Source organism: Halichoerus grypus, chromosome 7 (assembly GCF_964656455.1).
Source record: "Halichoerus grypus chromosome 7, mHalGry1.hap1.1, whole genome shotgun sequence".
In the NCBI taxonomy this organism is placed as follows: Eukaryota; Metazoa; Chordata; class Mammalia; order Carnivora; family Phocidae; genus Halichoerus; species Halichoerus grypus.
Window position 1 is genome coordinate 14,672,484 of NC_135718.1, and position 23,392 is coordinate 14,695,875.

Consider the following 23,392-nt stretch of genomic DNA (forward strand, 5'->3'; position numbering starts at 1 on the left):
AGCAGAGTGTTTATTCTGCCTTTTTATTGATTTTTTTTTTCGTAGTAACGAGTATTCAGCTACTTACTTAGCAAGACATTACCTATTTGTATGTCTGCAAAGTATTTTCGCACAGCTTACCTCTCTGGCTGTTACCCTCTTGACGGCTGTGGGAGAGTAACAGTATTATTGTTAGCCTTGTTCTTGCACTTGAGGACACCGGGGCTTGGTGAAGTAACACTTCTGCTGGAGCCTCCAGAGCTTGTGAGTCACAGAACTCGTGCTGGGAATCCAGGAGACTCCGGTGCTCTCGTGGTTCTTCCTGTATTTTGGGGGTAGTTGTGACCGCGTGAGGATTTCTGCTGCCTGCCATGCTGGGGAAAGGCACATGCACCAGGCACTGTGCTGTCACTTCACACCCGTCACTGGAGCATTCTCCCTTCTGTCCCCACTCTGCTGCCACCGAGGATCAGGCTCACCAGAATGTTCACCAGAAACCTTCTTTTGCCAATACCGTCTTAACTCACAATCCTCTTTGTTCCCTACAGACCACTGGGGCAGTTCCTCTGCTTCTGGTTTGCTTGCTGTCTTCTCTCCCCCAGTGTCTCCCTTCTTCTCGGATATCCTACATGCCACTCAGCTGACTGTTGGTCTCCTTCCCATCCTCCTATGTCACAAACCCTCAGACGCACTCACACCCACTCACACGCACAGCACTGAGGAGCAGTCAGGGAGGGGAGCCGCACAGCCTAAGGTCAACCAGATTCTCTTCATGCTTCTGAAGCATTTCCTGAGCACGTCCAATGTCCAAATCACTGTGCAGAAACCGCCAGAAGTAGGAGGAGGCTTGGGGACTATTACAGCCTCTAACTGCCCCATCTTGCAGCAGAGCCCTCAGGCTCAGGGAGGGGAGGTGACTTGCACAAAGCCCCCCAGCCGGGGAGAGGCGAGCCTGGAGCCAGATATCGCACCACAGACACAGGATCTGTTCTTTGTCTCTGGCGGGTGCTCGGCATCCTGCTTCCTCCTCGGCCACCCTTCTGTTCTTCTTGGGTCCACTCAGGTTCTAGCACCAGTAAGACAAGGGCCAGGTAAGGTATTGGACCGTGGTGTCCTTCGGTGATAAGAGTGGGCCAGAGATGGTTCCTGACTGGTACAAGAGGCAAGGTCTGACCGTGACAAAACCACGTCTTTCTCTGCACGTGTCTGAGCGCACAGAGCATGGCTGTGGAGGGAGCGTTTAGTCTGTTTATTGAGCCCCTTCTTTGTTTTGGAAACTTCATGGAGATGGGCACTCAAAAAAAAAAAAAAAAATTCTCTCCTCAGTGAACTTACAAATAATGGGCAAAGGCACAGCTTGTCAACATTTTGGGAAGTCAGACCAAATTAATAGATGGCGTTTCAGAAGAATAGCCATTATTGGAAATCCCGTGAAATTAGTTTCCTCTAAGAGGAAACTGAGAGAGGACTGTGTCCGCCATAAGGAGGCATTCTCCCCACCTCCCTGTGCCCTGCTCCCCCATCCCCCACCCTACCCCCCCCAGATCACAGCGCCTGACTTCTGCTTCCTGTGGTGCACGCATGTCTTGGCCACACAATATTGTGCCTCTGACACAGATCCGCCCAGCCCCCCCCCGCCCCCCACAAGGAGGACTCTGTGCTGCTGCAAGGTTGCCCTGGCAACGTTGGGGGACACATGAGCTCTGTTCCCAAGAAACGGCGCCTCGCCTTCCCCTGTATTAGTGATAGGAAGTCTGCCTCATAAATAGAGGGGCAAAGTAAAAGCATGGTGTTTATGTCGAGGCTGCTCTTTAACTTCTCGGCGGAGGGGGGAAATAGAAGTGTGGGACGAGCAGGGCATGAGGGCGCAGCCATACTTGTCTTCCCTGGGACACACACACACAGGACACACATGTCTTGGAGCTAAACAGCATTTCACTTCTGGGGAGTCCTTCAGGGTTCTACCAAACCTCACCTTCCCTCCTCAGGGGATGGTCTGCTTGAGCCCATTTTTGCACACGTGAGGCGGGGAGTGAGGGCATGGGTTCTGCAGCCAAGCCTGTGTTCAGACCCAGGCTCTTATCCTCACCAGCCCCGTGGCTTCTCCAAGCCTCAGCTTCCACAAAACTCGAGGATGGCTGAGCTGCCAGAGTTGAGGGGATTAAACGGGGGTAATGCTTCAGGGCCTGGGACAGAGTGAACACTCCGGAATGGTACTTTAAAGATGTCACATGTGATGTCTGATGCCCAGTCAGGTGGCCACCAGGTCCCTTTACAGCAGGTGGACAGGGGTGTTGTGCCTTGCTTACAGACATCCTTCCCTTTTACACCTAAGGCAACAGAGGCAGGGAAAGGCTAGTGACTTAACCAGAATCACACGGCAATTCTTCGGAGGGCCTGGGATTTCTGTCCCAAGACCAGTATACTTCTCTGCCTTGTTCCATGGCCTTGAACAACCAACCTGGGCTCTTTCTTTGAATTAGAAATGGACAGAAAGGAGGAAGTAAAAAACAGAAGAGAAGAGAGGATAGAAAAGGCGGCAGGGAAAAGCTGGTTTTGAGAGAGCCATATGTCCTAGTGCTTCCCGAAGGCAGCTATTCAAGTAATAGGGAAAACACAAAGCTCATGCAATTCCAGGAGACAGGGAATAGGGAAAGACTGAAAGTTTGCCAGTAAAACTTTTCGCAGCTTGGTAATGTCTTTAGAATGACCTATACTAACAACAGTGGAAAGAATCATTGGAGGCCAGAGGATGGGGGGTGAATGAGTGATAAGAGATGGGCCTTCACCCCGAGAACATGGTGCCTGGCACTGATTTAGCACTTTCACTTTGGAGGAGGGCTCCCAGGAGACTCATTCTCCCCATCTGTCCTTCTTTTGCCTGCCTGGCTGTCTCCAGATAAATTATCATTTGCCAGGGGGTCCTAGAAATATCTTAGAATGGCGTTTGTCCCAGCCGTGTGTGTCATTACTCAGAATAGAATTGACTGAAACCAGCTTGGGATCCATTGGTAACAGATTTGGAGAAAGTCAACTATCTTTGGCAGCTATAAAGGTCACTTCCCTTGAGAGGCACCCTCTTGTAATATTTTAAAATATACAATAATATGAGAAAACTCTTGGGGACTTGAGTTCCTGTCTTAACATTTGAGATAGATTTCCCCTTTGGAAGGGAAGAAATAAGAATAAACATTTTCAAAAGTCGGCTTCAAAGTGTAATAATCAACAAACCAAATGCAATTCTTCTGGGGAAATGGGTGGCCTTGGGTGTGGGGCATATAGGACTCATCTGCAGTTCCTAGGAAAGGCTTGTCTTTAAAAAAGGAAAGTTGATTGATTAGTATAAAATGTCATAGAAATGTCCAAGTGCTTACCCCCCGCGGTGATAAAATAGCAGGTTTTGGGTAACGCGCCAAGCTCCCATGTCAGGATTAATTGGCAGTCATATTAGTAACAAGCATGACGCGGACTGTGCTATTGTTGGTATATCCCTTTGACTTGTACAAAGTGGTCACATGAAAAACAAAGGAAGATTAAAAACTCTACCAATTATTTCATCTTCTGTGCACTTGAGTGGTCTGCTAGCTGAAAAAAGCTCAGGATATTTAAACCAAATGGACTGTACTTGTCGCTTATTTAAAGTAAATATCTTTGGGAGATGTAAGTAGGTGTTGGAAAAATCCCTACTTTGCCTCACTGTACACCACTTAATTCTGGAAGCTTAAAGTAAAGACCCCTTAAAGTGGCATTTGTAGGTCTTGGATTCCGTGGTCTAACAGGGTGCTAGAGCCTGGGGAAGACAGCCCAGGGGCTGTGGCTGAAGACTCTGGGGAAAACTGCTGTCTCTGCCCCTTTCCACTCTCTTTCCCCTCAAAAGAGCTGTGATTGACAAGAGAAAGTCTGGTAGCCTGAGGGACACACACACTCCGATCCAGGGCTAGCAGGTGGGTATGGGATAGCTGTGAGCAGTTGGAGAGCTCTAGGAACAGGGAGAGCCACAACCAAAGTCAGTTTTTCTTAGGAGCCAAAGAAAACATCTCTGTGGAGAGACATGGAGGGCCAGAGGTTGTAGACAGAGCTCAAGTAGGGCTCCTCCCCTCTCCCTAGTGGGACTTTTAAGACAGCATTCTAGAAAGAAACCAGCAATGTGGTTTTCTCAGTCATGAAGAAGTGTGAGCATCTCCAGTGGATAGTCGTTGTGAGAATGCTTACTACTGAAATCCCCAGTGCAGAGCAGAGGGCTCCTGTTCTCTTCCCCACCAATAGCCCATCATCCGCTTTGGTGGTCAGACCACGCTAGCCCTAAAGGTCCCACAACAGGGACACTTAGAATGGCCCTCCGTGGGCTGTGGGACAAAGGCCTTGAGGGTGGGCATCTTTCCTGGAGCAGAGAACCTGCAGTATCCACTGGATTTTAATCCCTGGTCTCCTTGACTTGATATAGTTCCTTCTCTTCGCAGAGTACAGTTTGAAGCTTATAGAAATGGGCTGGGTGCTTGTAGGATGCAGGATGTTCACCGACTGATAAGAGGAGGAGAGGGCAGACAAGATTTGCCCATCCATTTATCTCCTACATATTAGAGTATTCAAATATTTAATTAGAATATTGAATATCAGAATATTGAAAATCATCTAGACCTGAAACAAAACTTTCGATCCTGGAAGAACAGCATATCCCTCCACCGCCCCAGTACCCCATCACCTAAACAAAGTCTCTTTGTACCTGATAGGGCCAGACCAGACCGGAAATGATTTCAAAGCTCTTCCCAGGGCCAGACCCCAGAAGTTCTAGATGTGGCGGCAGGAAGGCAATTATCCAAACCTGCTAAATGCCCAGGACTCCTCTGGCTGTGACCAAGTGAAAATGTTCAGTGTTGAGTTTTAAAAGGCAAGTTGCCAATGGGGTTCTGTAAATCATTTGTGCCAGCAGACTGACCCCATTATGTCAGCTAATCCTGGAAATACAGGAGGTAAATTTAAATCTTCGAGCATGAAGCACTTAATCAATATTCTAAATGTTTTTCTTGCAATTTATGCTAGCAGAGCAGTGGGGTGCTTTGGCGTCCTGTTAATCTTCCACTGGAGAAGAGGCACTTGATTGCAAGGCCAGGGTGGTGGGATTTTGCACGGGATGATTGGTGGGCGGGCAGGAAGCTGGAAGGGGAGGGAGTGAGGTGTTTCCTTCCACAGCGGGCCCTGGCATGGGGACGCTCACCCCGGGACTCAGTCCACCCATGCCAGTGGGCAGACCCTGCGGGCACCTCCTCAGCACTTTCCTTTAACCTGTGGTTGACAGCCTAGGAGTGGCTTTGCTGGGACGAGCATGAGCTTTGGGGGTCAGATGGACCTGAGTGAGAACCCTGGCTCAGTTCCTATTGCTCTGTGACCTAGGGCACGTTTCCTCCCTTCTCTGAATGTCTGCTGTACAGTATCACCTGCCTCTCAGGTCCGCTGTGAGATTTAAAAACCTGGTTCCCCTTTCGCAAAGGGCCCAGCATGACTGTCCAACCCTCTCCACGTGGTAAGTGGCCACCACTCTTAGAGTGATTGATGAGAAGTGTGAGAGCTTTAACTCTGGACCCTGGGACTATAAAGGAAGGGCTCTTCCCAGAGGCTGGGTGTCCATGGAGGAAAGAAGATGGAGCTCTTTAGACTGTGCTTTCTTAATTTGTAAGAACCATTGGAACGGAGTGATATCCAGCCGATTCTAAGAATTGGTCATTGTAGAAAGTCCTAAGGAAGGAGGGAAAGTACAGGTGTACTTTGGACACCGAGACAAGGAGGATGGGAAACCAAACAGCAGTAAAGAAAGGACCAGGTCTTGAGGGGTTATGACTGTTCCAAACTCCATCTCCCCATGCCCAGAAGGAGTCTCCTGGGAGTGTCATCTTAACAACCAGCTTCTTGGTGGTATGACCGAGACAGTAGTCAGATCTTGGTCCAGCCTGGATCCCAGAGTGGGACTATCTACCAGGGGCTATTGCCACATCTCTTTAACCAGCATTGACCTTGGGAAGAGGTGACACAGCTGTAAATAGGAAACAGTCCTAGTTGCAGAAAAGATCGTGTCTGAGAACCAGCCCCACGTCTCAGCCTCTGACACCAAGACTTTGATTCTTTCCCATATCTGCATTCTGCCTGTACTATTATTTGCTTCACATTCATCTTTAAACTCAATTACTAGGGACACCTGGATGGCTCAGCCAATTAAGCGGCTGCCTTCGGCTCAGGTCATGATCCCAGGGTCCTGGGATCGAGTTCCGCATTGGGCTCCCTGCTCAGCGGAGAGCTGTTTCTCCCTCTGCCTGCCGCTCCCCCTGCTTGTGCGCTCTCTCTCTCTCTCTCATTAAAAACAAAACAAAACAAAAAACTCAATTACTAGATATACTTATTTATACAAATACTATCATTTTAGACTCATCTGAAGCTGTTAAAAACATATGTGACACATACGTGAATCAGTGTGCTAGTTCTCTATACATTATAATCAATATATAAATATTAAAATTAAAAATGTTAGTAATGTCCCCTACATGGTGTCATAGACACCAGTGGTCCCCAAACCCTCCTTTGAGAAACATTATAAACCATCCAATACAACAGAACCCAGAACTATTTGCTTTGATAACACACATCACCTCTGGTTTTTATGGTTGGGTATTAATAAAGTAAATGTGTATAAGCTCTTCCCATGAGCCAAGTACGGTTCTAAGCACATTATATATATAATTAGAATATTGAATATATTGTGTATATATATACACACACACACACACACACTCATTTAATCCCCACAGTAATCTCATGAAGTCAGTACTATTATTATTCCCATTTTTTCAGACAATAGGCCTGAGACACAGAGAGGCTGGATCAGAAGAGGAGAAAGTGCAAAGGAGCTTCTTTCCTTCTATGTGTTTTAAATGACTGCACTGTATTACCTAAATCAGAGCACTTTACCTTTTTGTTTCTAGGTAACATTATTCACTCAATAGAGATTAAAATCAGTCCCTACATTCTTGTGGAACATCTGGCAGATGGAGGTGCCAGACTGGTTCATAAACTGGCATAAAGAAAGGAAACGATACCTATTCTGACACCAGCTGGTGTCCCTAGAACTCCGTTCTGACGCCAGCTCTCAGAGACAACACAGACACCAAAGGGTAAGGGCATGGTCCCCAACGAGATGGCCCTGACTTCAGTAGCCAGCCACACTTCAGGGGTCCCCAGGCCACCTGCACTTCTGGCCAACCAGCTACAAATTCAGGGCTTCCCATGACCCCTCAGATTCAATCCACTAGAATGACTCAGAACTCAGGAAAGCACTATACTTAGGATTACGGTTTTATTATAAAGGATACAAATCCGGACTAGCCAAATGGAGAGATACTGAAGCTGAGGTCTGAGAGAGTCTCCAGAAGAGAGCTTTCATTCCCTTTCCCTGTGGGATCAGGACGCGTCCCCCTCCCAGCGCACTGATGCATTCACCCCCCAGGAAGCTCCACTGAGCTTCAGTGACCAGAGTTTTAATTGGGGTTTCATTACACAGGCGTGACTGATTGAGCCATTGGGCCTGTGATTGAATGCAATCTTCTACCCTTCTCTGCTCCCTGGAGGTCGGGCAGTTGGGCTGACCTCACATGATTCAAAGCCCCAGCCCCTTGGCCCGTAGTTGGTCTCTCTGGTGACCAGTCCCCGTTCTGAGTCGTCTCATTACCATGAACTCAGGTAGGATCCAAAGGGCTCATGAATACCAAAGATACTCCTATCACTCAAGAACTTCCAAGGATGTAAAGGTTATCTCCCAGAAACCAGGATCAAAAGCTAGTCAAATTCTAATTTTAATTCTAGGGCCAAACAGTGAAACTTCTCGTAAGAAAGCTGGAGTTGGAACTTTTAGCTTGTTCTCATTTCACCACTTACCAGCCATGAATCCTTGGGCAAACTACTTAGCCTCAAATTCCTCATCCCTGAAATGGGGATGACAGTGGTAGAGCCTCCTTGGGCTATTATGAGGATTAAATGCGATCCTGCGTGTAAAGTATGCTCAGTGTAGCACCCAGCCCAGAGGTGGTACTGTGTAAGTCTTTATTATTTGTAAGTTTTGTGAAGCTTTCGGCACTCGGATATCACTGGTCCTCTTTGTCCCGTTCAGTCATAGAGAAGTGCCCTGAGGGGGCCAGGCTGGGTTGTGCATTGCTTTATGGGTCCTATTTTCCAGTGGCTTTTCTGGTCTTGTGGGACTTTGCACCTGTAGAACAGGCTTGTTAAGGATAAGAGGTGAGGCCTTGTCAGGGTGGTGGTTTGGAAATGTAATTCAGAGTCAGATGCTTCTCTGTGGGAGGTCACTTGCTTCTTGGGAATTCTTTGCAGAAGGTGGGCTGTGCACCTCTCTGCCAATCTTGGAAACTTCCCTAAGGATTGTTGGGTGATCTCTTGGCCATGAATTGAAGAATTCCCCCACATCAGACTTCCTCCACCTTGGCCCTCTTGACATTTTGGTCCGGAAATCCTTTGTAGTGCGGGCTGTCCTGTGTCCTGTAGGATGTTGAGCGGCACCCCTGGCCTCCACCTTCTAGATGCCAGGAGCACCTTTCCCCAATGGTGACACCCACAAATGTCCCCAGACAGAGCCAGATGTCCCCTGGAGGGCAAAATCGTCCCTGGCTGAGGACTACCATCCAGGAAACGAGGGCTGCCTCAAAGACCCCCTTTCCTTTTTACAACAGGGGAAATGGAGGTGTTGGAGAGTCTTTTCAGGTTTCCCTACCTGGCAAGGGGCCTACGGAGATGGAAGAGCGAGCAGCCACATTGGACCAAATCTTTCCAGGGTAGTGCAGGCAAGAACAATGAAAAGGGGCCGCAGTGGCCACCGAATGCCCACGTTTGGACATTTAAGTTAATTTTCCCAAGGTGACACTCCCCTTACAGTGGGGCCTGTGGATGGTATCACAGTGGTACTGACTGAGGCTCTCGACCTGGTTCTCATCATCCGAGGACCTGCTGGTCTCCACAGCCCACAGGGCCCCACACGCCCTCACCTTCTTCTGATGAATGTTTTTTCACCCTCCTCCACCCCGGCACCTTGGGAAAGTCACCCACAGGTGACATTTCAAAGGAGACATTTGCCAGATGACCAGAGTGGATGGACATGTGTATACGGCACCACCGTCAGGTTTCACGCACAGACTTGGAGCATGGGGGAGTTTCGGGGGGTAGGGGGTGTTGAGCAGGATCACACGGCCAGTGCCAGATGCTTCACCACTGAGCAGCGCATGTGCTGAACCTAAGTGATTCTGGCAACGCAGATGCCTTTTCCTGAGCCTTTAGTTTAAGAAAATGACTTTGGTGCTGCCTGTCATGTGTGGTATTTGGTTCCCTGTCATTGTGAGGTCTCCATCATTTCTGCGTATTACAGAGTGTTTTCTAGCCCCCGCTGCCGTATGGGTCCCGTAAAAAAAAAACCAAATGTTGGCAACACCTACAGTGCCTTTGCGTAATGCTCTCCTGCTCAGAGTCAGTTTATTCCCCCCACTCTGGGAGAAAAGAGCTGTGAGGGGTGTCTTCCCTTAGCAGAAGCGCTAAGCCGCAGGGCCCCCCACCCAGGCTGCTTCTGGGCTCCCCCAGAAGCCTCACTGCAGAGCTCTGGGCCAGGCTGCCAAGTGGCCTAAGGGCCCCGCCTGATGGGCCTGGCTACTCCCAGCGTGGAGGGGCTGCCAGTGGCCTCCTGGGACTTAATCTTCCCAGCTCCAGGTGCCAGCAGATGAGCTCAGAGGGAAGCTGCCTCCCAGAATCCACCCACGTTAGCCCTGGGAGGAGAGAGGCTGTTGTAAAAACAGTTTTCGAAATAACTGCTTATAGAGCATTTTCAAAGCCCTTCATCGAGGAGAGTGCTTGAATTCAGAGCTCAAAAATTGGGTATTACTCCATTAAGGCTGCCACACAGCCTGTTGAAATGAGCCTTCAGTTGCGTATTCAAACCCCATTAGACGTGGAAGCTTGCAACATATAACTGGTACCAAAAAACAGGCATTTCATCTTGGGGGTCAGGCTTCGTGGTAGGTAGATGCACGCACGGCCCATCCGCGGAGGGCAGTGTCACCCAGCGCAACGGTGTGCTCAGCCCCCCGCAACAAAGCACCACACGCTAGGGGGCTTCAACCACAGACGTTTATTTCTCACCGCTCTGGAGGTCAGAAATCCAAGATGAAGGTGTGGGCAGGGCTGGTTTCTCCTGAGGACTCTCTCCGTGGCATGCACATGGCTGCCTTCTCACTGAGCCTTCACGTGGCCTTTCCCTTTGTGTGCATCCCCGCTGTCCCTCTGTGTGTCCAAATCTCCCCTTCTTAGAAGGACACCAGTCAGACTGGATTGGGGCCCACCCTAACAGCCTCATTTTCACTGAATCACCTCTTTAAAGACCTCTCTTCAAATACAGTCCCATCTGGAGGACCCAGGGAATAGGGCTTTCATATATGAATTTTGGGGGGACCCCATTCAGTCCATAACATATGTGTGAGGGGCAGGTACTTAATAACTAAATATTTGACAGTTTAAAAATCTCATTTAGGGCACCTGGGTGGTTCAGTTGGTTAAGCGACTGCCTTTGGCTCAGGTCATGATCCTGGAGTCCCAGGATCAAGTCCTGCATCGGGCTCCCTGCTCAGCAGGGAGTCTGCTTCTCCCTCTGAACCTCCCCACTCTCATGCTCTCTCTCTCTCGTTCTGTCTATCAAATAAATAAATAAAATCTTTTAAAAAATAAAAAAATAAAAATCTCATTTATGGGATGAATTTCAGTGGAAAAAATGACTATTGCCACAGCCTTCCTTCAGTGCACAGGGGTCTGTTAAGTATCTCTTGTGTAGCCTTTGAACATGAGAGACTCACTCTTGGCTGGTCCTGTGGTGGAAGGAATGTGGGGAAAGACCCCTCCCTGGGGCAGAAGGGCCGTCCCGCCCAGCCTGCAAACGTCTGCTCTCTGCACCTGCTGTAATGTGCAAGCTTCCACAAACTTAATTCAAGTAATGATTTTTTTGTGATTGGCATGTTTGCATTGTAGCAAACTTTGGTTGAACATATTGTTAGAATACACAGTACTGTAATTTAAGATTATTTTATCAGCAGTAAAGGGTTTTATAATTCATTTAAAAAGTTGTAATGGGCTTGAGCATCTTCAGTATAGTTTAATAATATAGCATTTTATAGCTGGCTGTAAAATTTCAGATTACAGTTTTAGCAATTGTGCAATTCTATTTTATAGTTTAATAATTGTTCAAAGGAAGGAGAGTATAAAGTTCCTTAAAAACCAATTTAATGACTTAGAAAAATAGCCTTTATCAAAATCTAACATATACCTTTTAATGAACCCAGATGTCACCTTTTCAACAAAGGCAGATCATGGCATCTATTTTTCTCAACCACAAAGCCTTCCAAATTAAGCACACAGAGCGCCGTATCTCTGAATTATATTTTTTCTCCTTCTTTAAAAAAATCTTTTATCCCTAATCTCCTACATCCAGAATAAGCCTGTTTGCCAAGCACAAGGTGGACACCAGCGAGGCCAGAAGAGCTTTAGCAGGAACAGGGAGTAAATTGGTTCTCTCTTGAGAAGGTTCTTTGTTTTACAGATGAGCCCTTGATCACACCGCTTCAAACCCAGCTCCTGACTCTAATGAAGTCCTTTATTAATGCCTCCAGATAGCCCATATGTCACCATTCTGTGAGTGTGTGGCAAAATGGGGAGCCTTACATTATACTATAATTGTATACTATTATTACGAGTAATAAGAGTGTTAGCATATAGCATTGGGGAAAAGGCACTATCTCACATTGTCATTGGAATTACAGTTCGTGTTGTTATATTTCTGGGATTTTCCAGGGTTATGTTGTCAGACAACTAAAATCAATAAAAAGAGGAGGCTCCAGACCAAGTACACAAACACAGTTACCATGGGGCACAGCTCGGGAACATGGTCCCAGGACCCTTGGGTGCAGTGATCGTTGGGTGGACCAGCTCTGGGTCCGAGCCCTGTGGCAGGCCTCCTTTTCTCTGCTTCCCACTCAGTTGCCCCTTCTTGGTCAGCTCCAGAGAACTTCTAGCTGAAATTTGGTGCTGCTTGGGAATAACTGAAGGCTGTCTGTCCCAAGGGCATCTGGGTAGCCCTTGCCCGGTCACAGTCACATCAGCAACGATGCCCAAAGCTGGCAGGCATTCTTGCTGTTCCGGGAGTCACCTGGTGTCTGTATCTATTCCATGCCCCAGCACATGGCACCCCTGGCATTATAACAAGGTGAGGGGTAGCACTTAGTGATTCTGAAGTCCTATGGAGAGCGCAGGCAACACCCTCATTCAATTTACGCCCAAACCAAGCTGGCTTTGAGATCGTGTAACCCAGGCATTGAGTGTGCCGATGCTTGACAAGGGATCATGCAGACAATAGACCAACAGCAGCATGGTTAGTTCTCCAAGGTTTTCATTTCTAAGAAAAAGAGGTTGTGCTTAAGAATAGAAAACCCTGAAGGATCAGGCTTCTTGCTACAATAGAATCAAACCTTCCTGGGGACTTCAGTAGAGAGTAACTTTGTCTCCTTGGATTCATCCTATGTACTATGGGAATAATGAGCACCACTGCCTGGGAGGGTTGTAATAATTAAACAAATTAAAATTCTCCAGCATAGTTACTCAGCCTAGTTCAGCCCAGCAACTGTTTTTATCATTATTTTATCTTCCCTGTGGGTCTGTGCTTGAGCACGAGACAGAAGGAGCTTGTACTAAGGGGGCATTTGACGACCTTTACCCCGAAATTCATCGGGGACATGAACTTGGGCCTCCTACAGGTTGTGTGTGCCCTGCAGAAGGGAGCTGGCCTCAAGTTGAAGCTATTTGTTATGATTACCCACTTACGGCGTCTCCTCCCAAACGTCTTTTCTTTATCACTTTTGTCAAAAAATGGGAATAATAATGTAAGGTTGGGGATGGGAAGACTAGGGCCCCTTAGTGCATTCTAGGAAGAGCTGTTAGGCCCCTTGCTCCTGTGGTTTAGAGGGCAGTGAGGCTGGTCCATCAGAGGGACAGTAATTCAGCAGTTGGACAATTGCTTAACCCAATTGCTGGGTAATAAACATTCTTAATAAAAAGGAATAGGATGTCTGCACCATCTTGGCCATAAATATGCTCTCTTGTTCTGGGTAACCTACGAGAATACCTCTGAGCACACTTAGATCACATACTATAAATAAATCCAATTTCTTCTATCCCCTACTGACCTTTTATCCTTTGGACTTCTAACCAACCATGCCTCCCTGAATAACAGTCTCTGCCTTGTGTCTGAGCCGTGGAGCTCATGTGCGGGAGGAAAATGGCTCCGTTCTCTTGTGAGGTTCAACAAAAGGCTCCCCTCCACTGGACCCCTCCTATTTGAAGCCCTAGAGGAGACATACCATGGACAGGGCTGTCTGGAAGGGAAGCTGAGGATGGTGGGCACCAAGTAGACATCGCAGGAGTTCTCCCCAGAGTGGCCATTGCTGTGCACTCCTAGGCAGCAAGTGTGACCCCGGGCTTGTTATTGTCTCCCTGGCACCTTCTCAGCTGTCAGCAGGATAACCAGAACTACTTCCACGGGGTGATCTGAGGGTTATGGGAGATAATGTGCGCCATGTCTGGCATGGGGTCCATATGCATGGGTTTGGGAGTCAAAGTCCCAGCCTCTCCGATCCCATGTTCCCCGACCTGTGCAAAGGGGAGAGCTCCGCTCAAAGTCTTGTGAGCAGCTGGGAGTGTTCAGCAAGGCGCTGATGGGGTCAGTTACAGGAGGGGGCTGTCGTGAATGGTAACTGGTCACAATTCTCACTGTGAGTCTGCTTGGTTTTCCTCAATTATCGGGTTTTTCTCTATCTGCTAAAAGCATACTTTTCTTTAAAGTTTTTTAAGGTTTTCTTTCACCTGGTTTTTCACAGCACCAAGAGTGCTCCATCTTCTGAACAGAGGGTGAACAAAAGCCTGGGGTCGGTTATATCTGCAGACCACGGCATTTTATATGAACCCTTAGTTACCACCATAAGTCACAGAGCCATTATGGGGCCGCACACAGCTGCACATAAATGCACAGGAGAATAAGAGGCTTAATAAATATTATCTGATGGCGATGAGGATGCGTGTCTGATGAGACAGGCTTCATGCACTTCTCATCAGAGACCACAATGAATCTTTTCCGTTGCTCTTGCACATTTGCATTTCCGACTGCACATTTGAGAAAACAACTGTTTCATTTCAGGGCCATCCCCTGAGTTGCCTTTCTACCCTACTCGCTGAGTGTTTGCTCTACTAAACACCTCCCTTACCCCACATCAAAATGTCTTTCACACATTGTTTGGCATAATCTTACTGTTAATTGGGCATCATTTTCTAAAATACAGGTCATAATTGCTTCTTGTCTGAATATATTACAAATCAGACAAGTTAACCAGGAAGGAAAACACGGTTCTCTGGTGTAGTTTGCAACCTGTGTTTGCTCCAACTTAGGGAAAAGCGAAATAGCTGCAAGACGATCCCGGGAAGTACGGAAGGGAGAAAGGCAAGCTCGAGTGCTGTGTTAGGCTTCCTGCTGGAGACAGAGTCTGCACCATCTTGCCATTAGTGTTGAATTACAAGTGCAGGGCTGCAGGCATCCTTTTTATGGCATGCAGGAGACTAATGAGCAAGCCCGGGGGACTGCTTAGCTAATGGAGGACTGTTGATATATCTTACTGGACTGTATCTTTTTCATTGCATTCATTTTTAAATCCAAGGGCTCACAGAAGATCGTGAGCCAGTTCTATTCAATATCATGTTCACCAGCCAAATTAGCTTGAGCGTTTGCATTTCTCCAACCCCTGCCCCAGTCCAAGAATACCAGCCTAGAGACCACAGGGAGGCTAAGCAATCCTCAGTAGCACCCTGAGGTCTTAAAGGACTTAGCCCTTTCACATTTGATTCTCAGAACAACTCTGTGAGGTAAGCAGGAGGGCAGGGATTATTATAATTAAAGCTGATGGTTGAAAAGCCAAGAATAAGACCTTCCTAGCCTGCGTTCATTTTATCATCTTTTATCAATCAAGCTAATACCAGGAGTAAATTCTAAACCATAGTAGAAGCTCTCTTAACTGATGTAATGTATGGTGATTAACATGACATAATCATAAAAAAAATGGAAACAAAAAAAAAGAGTCAGGCACGTTTGTTCTCAAACCTTTTTTATGCTCTTATGGTTGGTGTTTTGCTTACAAATTTAAATTAGTATTATATGAAGGATTGAAATAGGAGCACAAAAGAAACCATAGCTGTTTCGATGAAAACTAAGTTGAATACATTGAGAAAGCCAAATTCCTTTAAAAAATGCCTTTGGATTATGTGTGAGTGAGGCAAAATTATAAAAGACTGAGAAAAATTATAAAAATATAAAAAGATTCTGCTCTGAAATTCCTCTGCAGGTATCAAACAAATGTCACTCCTATTTTAAAGAAACTAAAATTGGAAATTGTAGACCATGAATTAGTTATAGGTGTAGCTTCTGCAGAACATAAGCCAGGGAACTCCAATCAGCAAACTCTTTCTTTAAAAAACTTCTTTTTTAAAGATTTATTTATTTGAGAAAGAGAGTACACATACGAGCAGGAGGGATAGAGGGGAGAGGGAGAGAAAATCTCAAGCAGACTCGCTTCAGAGTGTGGAGCCCAACACGGGGCTCAATCTCAGGACCTTGAGACCATGACCTGAGCCGAAACTAGGAGCCGGACGCTCAACCGACTGCGTCACACAGGCACCCCAAAAAACTTTTTTAAAGAAAGTGGTCTTGGTCATTTCCCCAAAAATCAATAAATGACTGACATTCAGATTTGAAATTAAGATATTTGATTTAACACATACAATGAAATATTATTATTCAGCTTTAAAAAAAACAAGCAAATCCTGCAATATGCCGTAACAGGGATGAATCTGAAGGACATTATGCTAAGTGAAATAAGCCAGTCACAGAAGGACAAAGACTGCATAATTCCACTTACATAAAATATCTAATATCCTCAAACTCATGGAAGCAAAGAATGGAATTGTGGCTGCCAGAGGCTGCGGGGAGGGGAAACAGGAAGTGGTTGTTCAGTGTGTGTAGAGTTTCGGTGATGCAAGATGAATATAGGTTCTAGAGGTCTGCCGTGCAGCACTGGGCCTATACTTAGCAGTACTGTATTGTGTACTTCAAATTTTGTTTAGAGAGCAGACCTCATGTTCAGTGTTCTTATTCTCCTCTTTTTTTTTTTTTTTTAAACAGCTTTGAAATAAAAAGTTTGGGACAAATCTGTCATTTCTGAGTGATTTAGTGATTTTGCCCTTTAACTTCTCAATTGACAAATAATCTATGGGCACAGTCCCCAAACCTGTCAGGTAAGAGGGTTTCTACTCTAGGCTTGGCCCTAAGCTCAACCTGAATTGCACTGTTAAACTTGGAATACCCCATGGGTGCCAGGAATCCAAGACCTGCTAGACTCAAGAACATGAATCTATGTCTCTTTCAAGGCTACGACCCCCCAGCCCTCCCCCCCACAATCTGGCCTCCGTTCAGTTCACTGCACTGACTTCGGAGGCCTTGTCTAAACAGCCGAACTGGGATCTGAGCCTGCACTTCTTCTGGGTAAGGAAGCCTGACTTCAGGCCTCCAAAGCCTTTCTCCCACCCCCATCTTACGACCAGGCTCAACCTGCCCAGAGCGTACCAGACTAAGGGAAACTTGGCACCCAGTGGGCCTTCCCAAACGGATGCTGAGGGAAATATCTTTATAAGGCCTTCTTAGAGCTTCATGTAATGAAAGTCTTCTGGCCCCGGCTCAGTTCCGGCACGGTGCCTTGCCGAGAGTGGGTAAAAAAGCCGTCCCTTTCTCAGAAGGACACTTGCCCCATCTCATCTTTGCCCTCCTCATAGCCCCTCAGCCCTTCCCCAGCCTGCACCAGGGTCCATGGGGCTGGCAGAGTTCAGCCTGGCAGAAATGGATCCCTTCCCTGCTGAGCACGGACTCGAGAAGACAAACATCCAAGCCCAGGGGCTCAGAGCAGGTCTTATTTATGTGTCCACTTGTTTTATGCAAGCTGACTTTACTGCACATTATTCAGACCAGTGGTTGCAAGTGGTTGTTACCAAGTTTGTAGGAAAAGCAGATCAGTAGGAAGGTGAGTTTCAAAACAGACCGTGGCAGGGATTTTGGAAAGGCTGCCCAACGGCTTGTGACCAGACCAGCAGTGAAACCTCCCCAGGCTTGCCCAAATCCAGCAGGCAAAATCCAAAAAGTTGAAAAGAGCATAATTCTACAGAGCCCTGGACAGACCACCATTCCTTAGCTGGGATTTACTAGCAGGCAGCTCCTTTTTTCTGTCTCTTTTGTGTAGAAATTAATTTGGACAAACACGTATCAAGTACACAATAGAATTGCGATATGGTAAGTACTGCCCATACAAGTCTATAGTCAGGGGAGTCTGGTTTTTTTTTTTAAATGCAATGTAAAAATGCAGGTTGCTCTGCTCAGGTAACCTTCAGACTTGGGTGCACACCCTCCTTCTTATGTCTTGTCCTACCCAAAAATGTAATATGTATAGATTTAGATTGGGGAATGGCTGTTTCAGGAAGAACTCACGCAATGGTTTCCCCTCACAAAGGTCCAATTTATGCTGAAGAAGAGACTCACATGCTAATAAACTGGTATTGACAAGTGTGATAGATGCAGCTAGGTACTTAGTGAGTGCTGGAGAGCAAAGTTGATTGCATTTTACAGTCTGTGTATTTCTCTGTCTATTATTTGTATTCTGTCATTAAGCACACAGGTTCCTAATAGAGCAAATCTCTCTAATCAGTAAAGCAAGGGAGAAAAGAACCAGAAGCATCATTAATTATGACCATTTGGCTGCAGCCTGGACAGGCTGTTGCTATTGGATTGGGCAACTTCCTCTGGTTTTATTTTCTGGAGGTAGAGCAGAAACTGGCTCCCCTCATTCGTGGCGGAGAGTAGAGAAATGTTCCACGGCCTGCTGGCTGACAGCTGCCTAAAACCCCAAGATGAAGCCCTGACTTCTCTATAGAAACGAAGTCCTGGGGCCGCAAAGACCAGGCTCCGCTTCGGGGCGCTCTTAAGTCTCCGAGTCCATAAACAGAGCAAGTGTGCGCCTCCAAAGCGTGCCTCGTCCCCGAGGCTCTGGGAGACCCTACTGCGGGCAGAGCTCGTGTGTCTATGCCGTGTCCCAGGGCAGGGGGAGGGCTCTGGATGGAGGGCTCCCGGCAAGGCATGTGTCTGTGTGCTCTGAACAGGAAGGCTACTGGCACCGGGGCAGACTTTCCAAATGCTAATCACTGGGGTAAAAAGCAGGAGTGTCATAGGTCTGACTCCAGGTAACAGAGGTTAACAGCATCTAATGCATTTATTAACCCTCTGGTGCCAGGGACTGGCGAGGTCTGGCCCTACAGTTACAGTGCTGTGGAAATTCTATTACCCGACGTGCCTGGGCTAGCAGATTACTGCCAGCGACAATTCTACAACACTGCTGGAGGGACAAGGCTTAGGAGGTGCCTGAATACAAGTTCTCCAGTTTTCCACAATGACAGCAAGGCTGCTGGGCTGGAGATGGGCTTCACCAGTCCCTTTCATCTACCCATCCTCGAGATGGAAACCTTGTGGTCCCATGGTTTGCTGGTGATGTTTCCCCTCCACTCAGAGTCAGGTGGTTTCCCCCATAACCACAGAAGTATGAATTAGCTGCTAGGAAACACTCTTTCCTAAAAGAGATGAAAGAATTCCTTGTTCAACATGTCGTACCTGTAGTTAAAATGGACTTTTAGAAAAATGAAATCCACCCTCTTCTTCTCTTCTTTATCCTTCTCTCTTCTGTTTTTTTTTTAGGAAATGTCATATTTTAAAGCCACACTGTAAGGTTTGGTGTCAGGTCTGGGCTGGCCACGTTGTGTGCTGGGTCCCTGCGAATGTCGTTAATGAGCAAGGCTGCTGGGTCCACAGACAGGACCTTGAGCCAGCACTCCCTTACTCCACCCTTTGTACAGGGTTAGGGCTCAGCAGTAAGAAGTACTCTTCTCGTTTCTTCTTATAACTTACAAGGTCTCGGAAGTTTTGTTATTATTTTTTTTAATTTTCCTGGGACCCTCCCCATTTTTATCACCTGTGAGACGATGTTTAAAGTATATAAGTATTCTTTGCAATAGTTGACGGTGGGGGCCACCCTGTAATTCTATGTTTGCATTTATCCTATCTGATTAGCAAGACAGTGATAGCTTGATGATGTTGCCAGAAATGCTCAGGATAAAAGCCCTTCAAATGTGGAAATAACAGGTTGCTCAGCCTTCTAAAATGAACTCTCAGGGCCAGATTTCCTTAAGTGGACTCTGGATCTGCCTAGGAGATTTCTGACCTTCAGTGTCACCAGATGGATTCGGACTGCATACAAGACTCACAAGCATGCAAGCAGCCAGACATACACGGGTCTAAACTCCCAGGCTCTGCCCCTCCATGTGCAGCTTACAAACCCTTAGAGGCGCCAGACGCCCCGTGTGGTAATGCTCCACCTATATTTGGTGCTAGCGAGTCTAGGCAGCAGACCCACGGCCCTCATCTTGTCGTATGCACTTCAGGTTTGCTGGGAAAAAAATCTCATGTCTATCAGCAGTCTTCTGATTCTGTTACCCAGGTGCCACCTGCTATTCCAATAACTGGTAACATTTGCCCTTCACCTTCTCATCAGACCGCCGGACCTTACTGTGGTCCCTACGATGTTCAGGTGGAAATCCAGGGCTGTTCTGCTCTGCTTCTGTGGTGCTGGGGGTTTCTACCCAGACCTCTCATTGGGAAGCTGTGTTAATACACTGTGTGAGCAGAGCATTTAAAGGCCTCTGTGCATGCACTGCTGAGCCTCTGGAGTGCTAAGTGCTTTGGTGGGTTGGGAAGGTGCTTAACAGGAGAGAAGGCATTTTCTCAGAGCCTCTGCAGGGGCCTGGGTGTACATTATTACCTTTGCTCTGCAGGTTATCCAGTTATGCCAACAGGAATGGTCCTCGAGGCAAGATGAGCGTGGAGACACTGCCTCTAGTTTTAGTGAAGCCAATGGGGCTATAGGGAGACAAGGCCTCTCGCTGACCATTTCCTTTAGATAGATGCCAACAAGATGCCTGCTTTGGCGGGAAAAGAGCTCAGAGACTTTATAGACCTGGAGCTGGTTTAAATGTATTTTCCTGTGTGACAGAGCAGTAATCCCCGCTCTTTCCAGATGGAAGGCAAGAGCCTGCAAGCCTATAGACCTGCATGCTGCGTGAAACCCTCGGTGACCAGTGAGGGTCAGAAATCTACCTCTGCAGATCTAGAGTCCACTTAAGACAGTCTGTTAAGACAGAAGACTTTTCTTATCCATTGGTAGAAGCCCCTTTATAATTATCTAATAATGATGGGCATTGAACTAGTATTTCGACACATTCCTGAAGTGACTAAGTATAGCTAATGAGTAGCTCGGATTGTGTACGTAGTGAGTAAAAACCTACATTCCAGTGCTAATCATACAGAACAAAGTAAGAAGGAGGCCTGCCTGACCCTTAGAACTTAAAGGCCTGTGGTTTAGAACATGGAGGCATAAGCCCAGAAACAACTTGAAGGCATAATGTGTCTCAGACTAAAAGTCAGGCTGCTTTCTCTGCACATTTTAGTGAACTTCTTAGTTATGCAAAGGCCCACAGCAAGGGTTTATGTCTTTTGTAGATTATGGCCTCACAAAGAAAAAAGAGAATGTGATGTTTTAAGGCCATTTTGGTATCCGGGCACAATTCCAATCTTGAACAGAAATAAAACATGTAAAGTTCTGTACATTATTCTCTGCAGGTAACAATGCAGTGGACCAGATCTGCTATTACTATAGATTAAAAGTAGGCTTTTGGGTAAGGTTCAATTCCTCTTCCCATTTCTCCTCTGATCCTCTTATACATAACATTTAGTGACCTTTGAACAGCCTGGGGATGCTTCACAGTGTCTTATTCTTGATGCCTGTTTAAAGGTTTCTATTTCATATTCACAGCTGGTATATGCAAATATAGGTAAAGATTATGATGCCTCCCAAGTAGCATTATGGTCAATAAATTACTCCTTGGGTGAATATGCCATCATCAGCCTAGCATGTCTCCAACGAGTTCCAGAAGTCTTCTTACACCAGGCAGCCTGCCCGTTGCCATTCACTCAGAGCTGGTTGCCCAGACACTCCTTGATTCAGGTGTGATGCTTGACCAGAGTCATCCTATTGGCACATGAGCTCTCTGTTTTTGGTGCTAACAGGCTCCTCTTTTGGGGGAAGATGCTCAAGGGGGGGAGGTTCTTCTTATGGATTTGGGGGCAGGTAGAGCATGAAGAGTCAAGCATGCCAGGATTGCCTGGAAGAAACACTGTAATGGAGGAAAGAGCACATTTTCTTTCAGAAGTTTTAGACCTGGTCTATATCCTGACTCTACCAGTAAATTGCTATGTAACCTTGGAAAAGTCACTTAAGTTCACTGGACTCTGTTTTCTTTTACAAAACAAAAGGGCGGTATTGGGTCAACAGGTCTTATTGTAATTGTTTGAGTGATGGAAACTTTCCTTCAACTCAGTTCTCTGGTAGAAGCTTAGTGGGGACTAGTTCCAATGTGAGGAGACAGGGAGCCGCTGCCACTCTTCCTCCAGGGGATCCATCTATAAGAATCCCTGTCCTGTGCCATAACTCCCAAGCCGTGAGTGGTTTACTCAACTAGAGGGCAGCCCCATGAGCCCAGCAACCATATCCTTTTGGTCCTATCACCTGATGTCCAGCATTGGAAAATAGCTCTGTGCTTGTTGACTGAGACAATGAATAAAACAAATGAATAAACAAGCTTCGGAAAACCTATCTCTATATTACTAATGAATGTGGATTTTTATTGCGACATTTTTACCTCAAAGTCATGTCCCCAAAATGAACAATCAGAGATATAAATGAGTTCTGAATATGAATGACTTCAAAGCTTTGTCTTAGGGCGCCTGGGTGGCTCCATCGGTTAAGTGTCCGACTCTTGATTTTGGCTCAGGTCATGATCTCAGGATCATGAGATCGAGCGCCATGTTGGGCTCCGTGCTGGGCGTGGAGCCTGCTTAAGATCCTCTTTCTCCCTCTGCCTCTGCCCCTCCCCTCCCCGATGCTCTATCTCCTCTCCCCTCTCGAAAAAAACAAAAAACGAAAGCAAAAACAAAACTTTGTCTTTAGTAACCTGGTCTTGTGCTACCCCCACTAGCCACCAGCCACAGGTAGCTTCTGAGACTCTAAAATGGGGCAGGTCTGAAATGAGATGTGCAATGTCAAACACCAGATTTTGAAGACTTAAGTATGAAAAAATAAAGTATCTCATTAATAACTTTTTATATTGATTACATGTTGAAATGATAATATATTGGGTTAAATAAAACATGTTATCACAATTATCTTCACCTTTATCTCTTATGTGGTTACTAGAAAATTTAAGATTATGTATGGGCTCATAGATGTGGCTCACATATTTCTATCAATGGCCCTGCCCTAGACAACTGATTAGTGGATCATTGGTAATCATTATTCCATACTGTATCTGAGTGATTTTATGTGTGTGTGTTTGTCTTTCCCCAGGCACAGAAGCTGAAATCCAATGTGTCCGGCAGTACACACCTCTGTCTTTCTGATGTAAGTTACGTTTCTCCCTGGGTCTCCCTGCATTTCTAGACACAGAGCCTTTGGGCCCCTGGTGAGGATGTAAAGGCTCAAAGACAATGAGGTTTCAGGTCTAGGAAAAAGATCTAAAGCACCCTCCATGTCCCTCTGCACTTTGAGCCAAGTGAGGTCTTCGCATCCCAGTGCACAAAGTTCCAACTACATGTGGGACCCAGGATCCTCATCTCAGAGCCAGACCCCGCACAAATACCATTGTTCCAATGCCAGACACTATGTGACCACAGTCCTGTAGAATCAGCCCACACAGAGAAGACTCAGCAACTCTCACTGCTTACCAGAGGTCCTCTGTCTACGGTTCCTTTGACCTCCGCAGCTGAGGCAGGCCCCATTCCTCTCCCCGTTTTACAGAGGAGATGAATGATGCTGTCACATGCCGATCATTGTGGCGGGATGTGGCATTATGGGACTGAGTGGGTGCTGTGGTGGGGATGGAGGCATCCGTCTTAGGGAAGGACAGCTGTGCCAACTGCGAGTCCGAAAGCCAGAGTTCTGGTGTGGGCTCTCCAGCTGATGAGCGGGGCAGGCTCCTTCATCTAGAAAATCTAGGGTTGAAAGGGGAAATGGAGAGAAAAGTTGCTGACTGCCCTGCCCATCTCAATGCGATTTGTGGCCCATCTCCAAGTGAACTGATACTTGCC

At 46.8% G+C, this 23,392-nt stretch overlaps 1 protein-coding gene across 1 annotated transcript in view; it reads left to right on the top strand.

The window, feature by feature from the left end:
• Nucleotides 1-23,392, top strand: part of GFRA1 (GDNF family receptor alpha 1) — a 222,591-nt gene that overhangs the window by 191,205 nt on the left and 7,994 nt on the right. Inside the window, exon 9 of the mRNA XM_036096278.2 lies at nucleotides 22,653-22,706. Within this exon, the coding sequence (XP_035952171.1) occupies nucleotides 22,653-22,706 (54 nt within the window). The remainder of the gene's footprint in view (nucleotides 1-22,652; nucleotides 22,707-23,392) is intronic.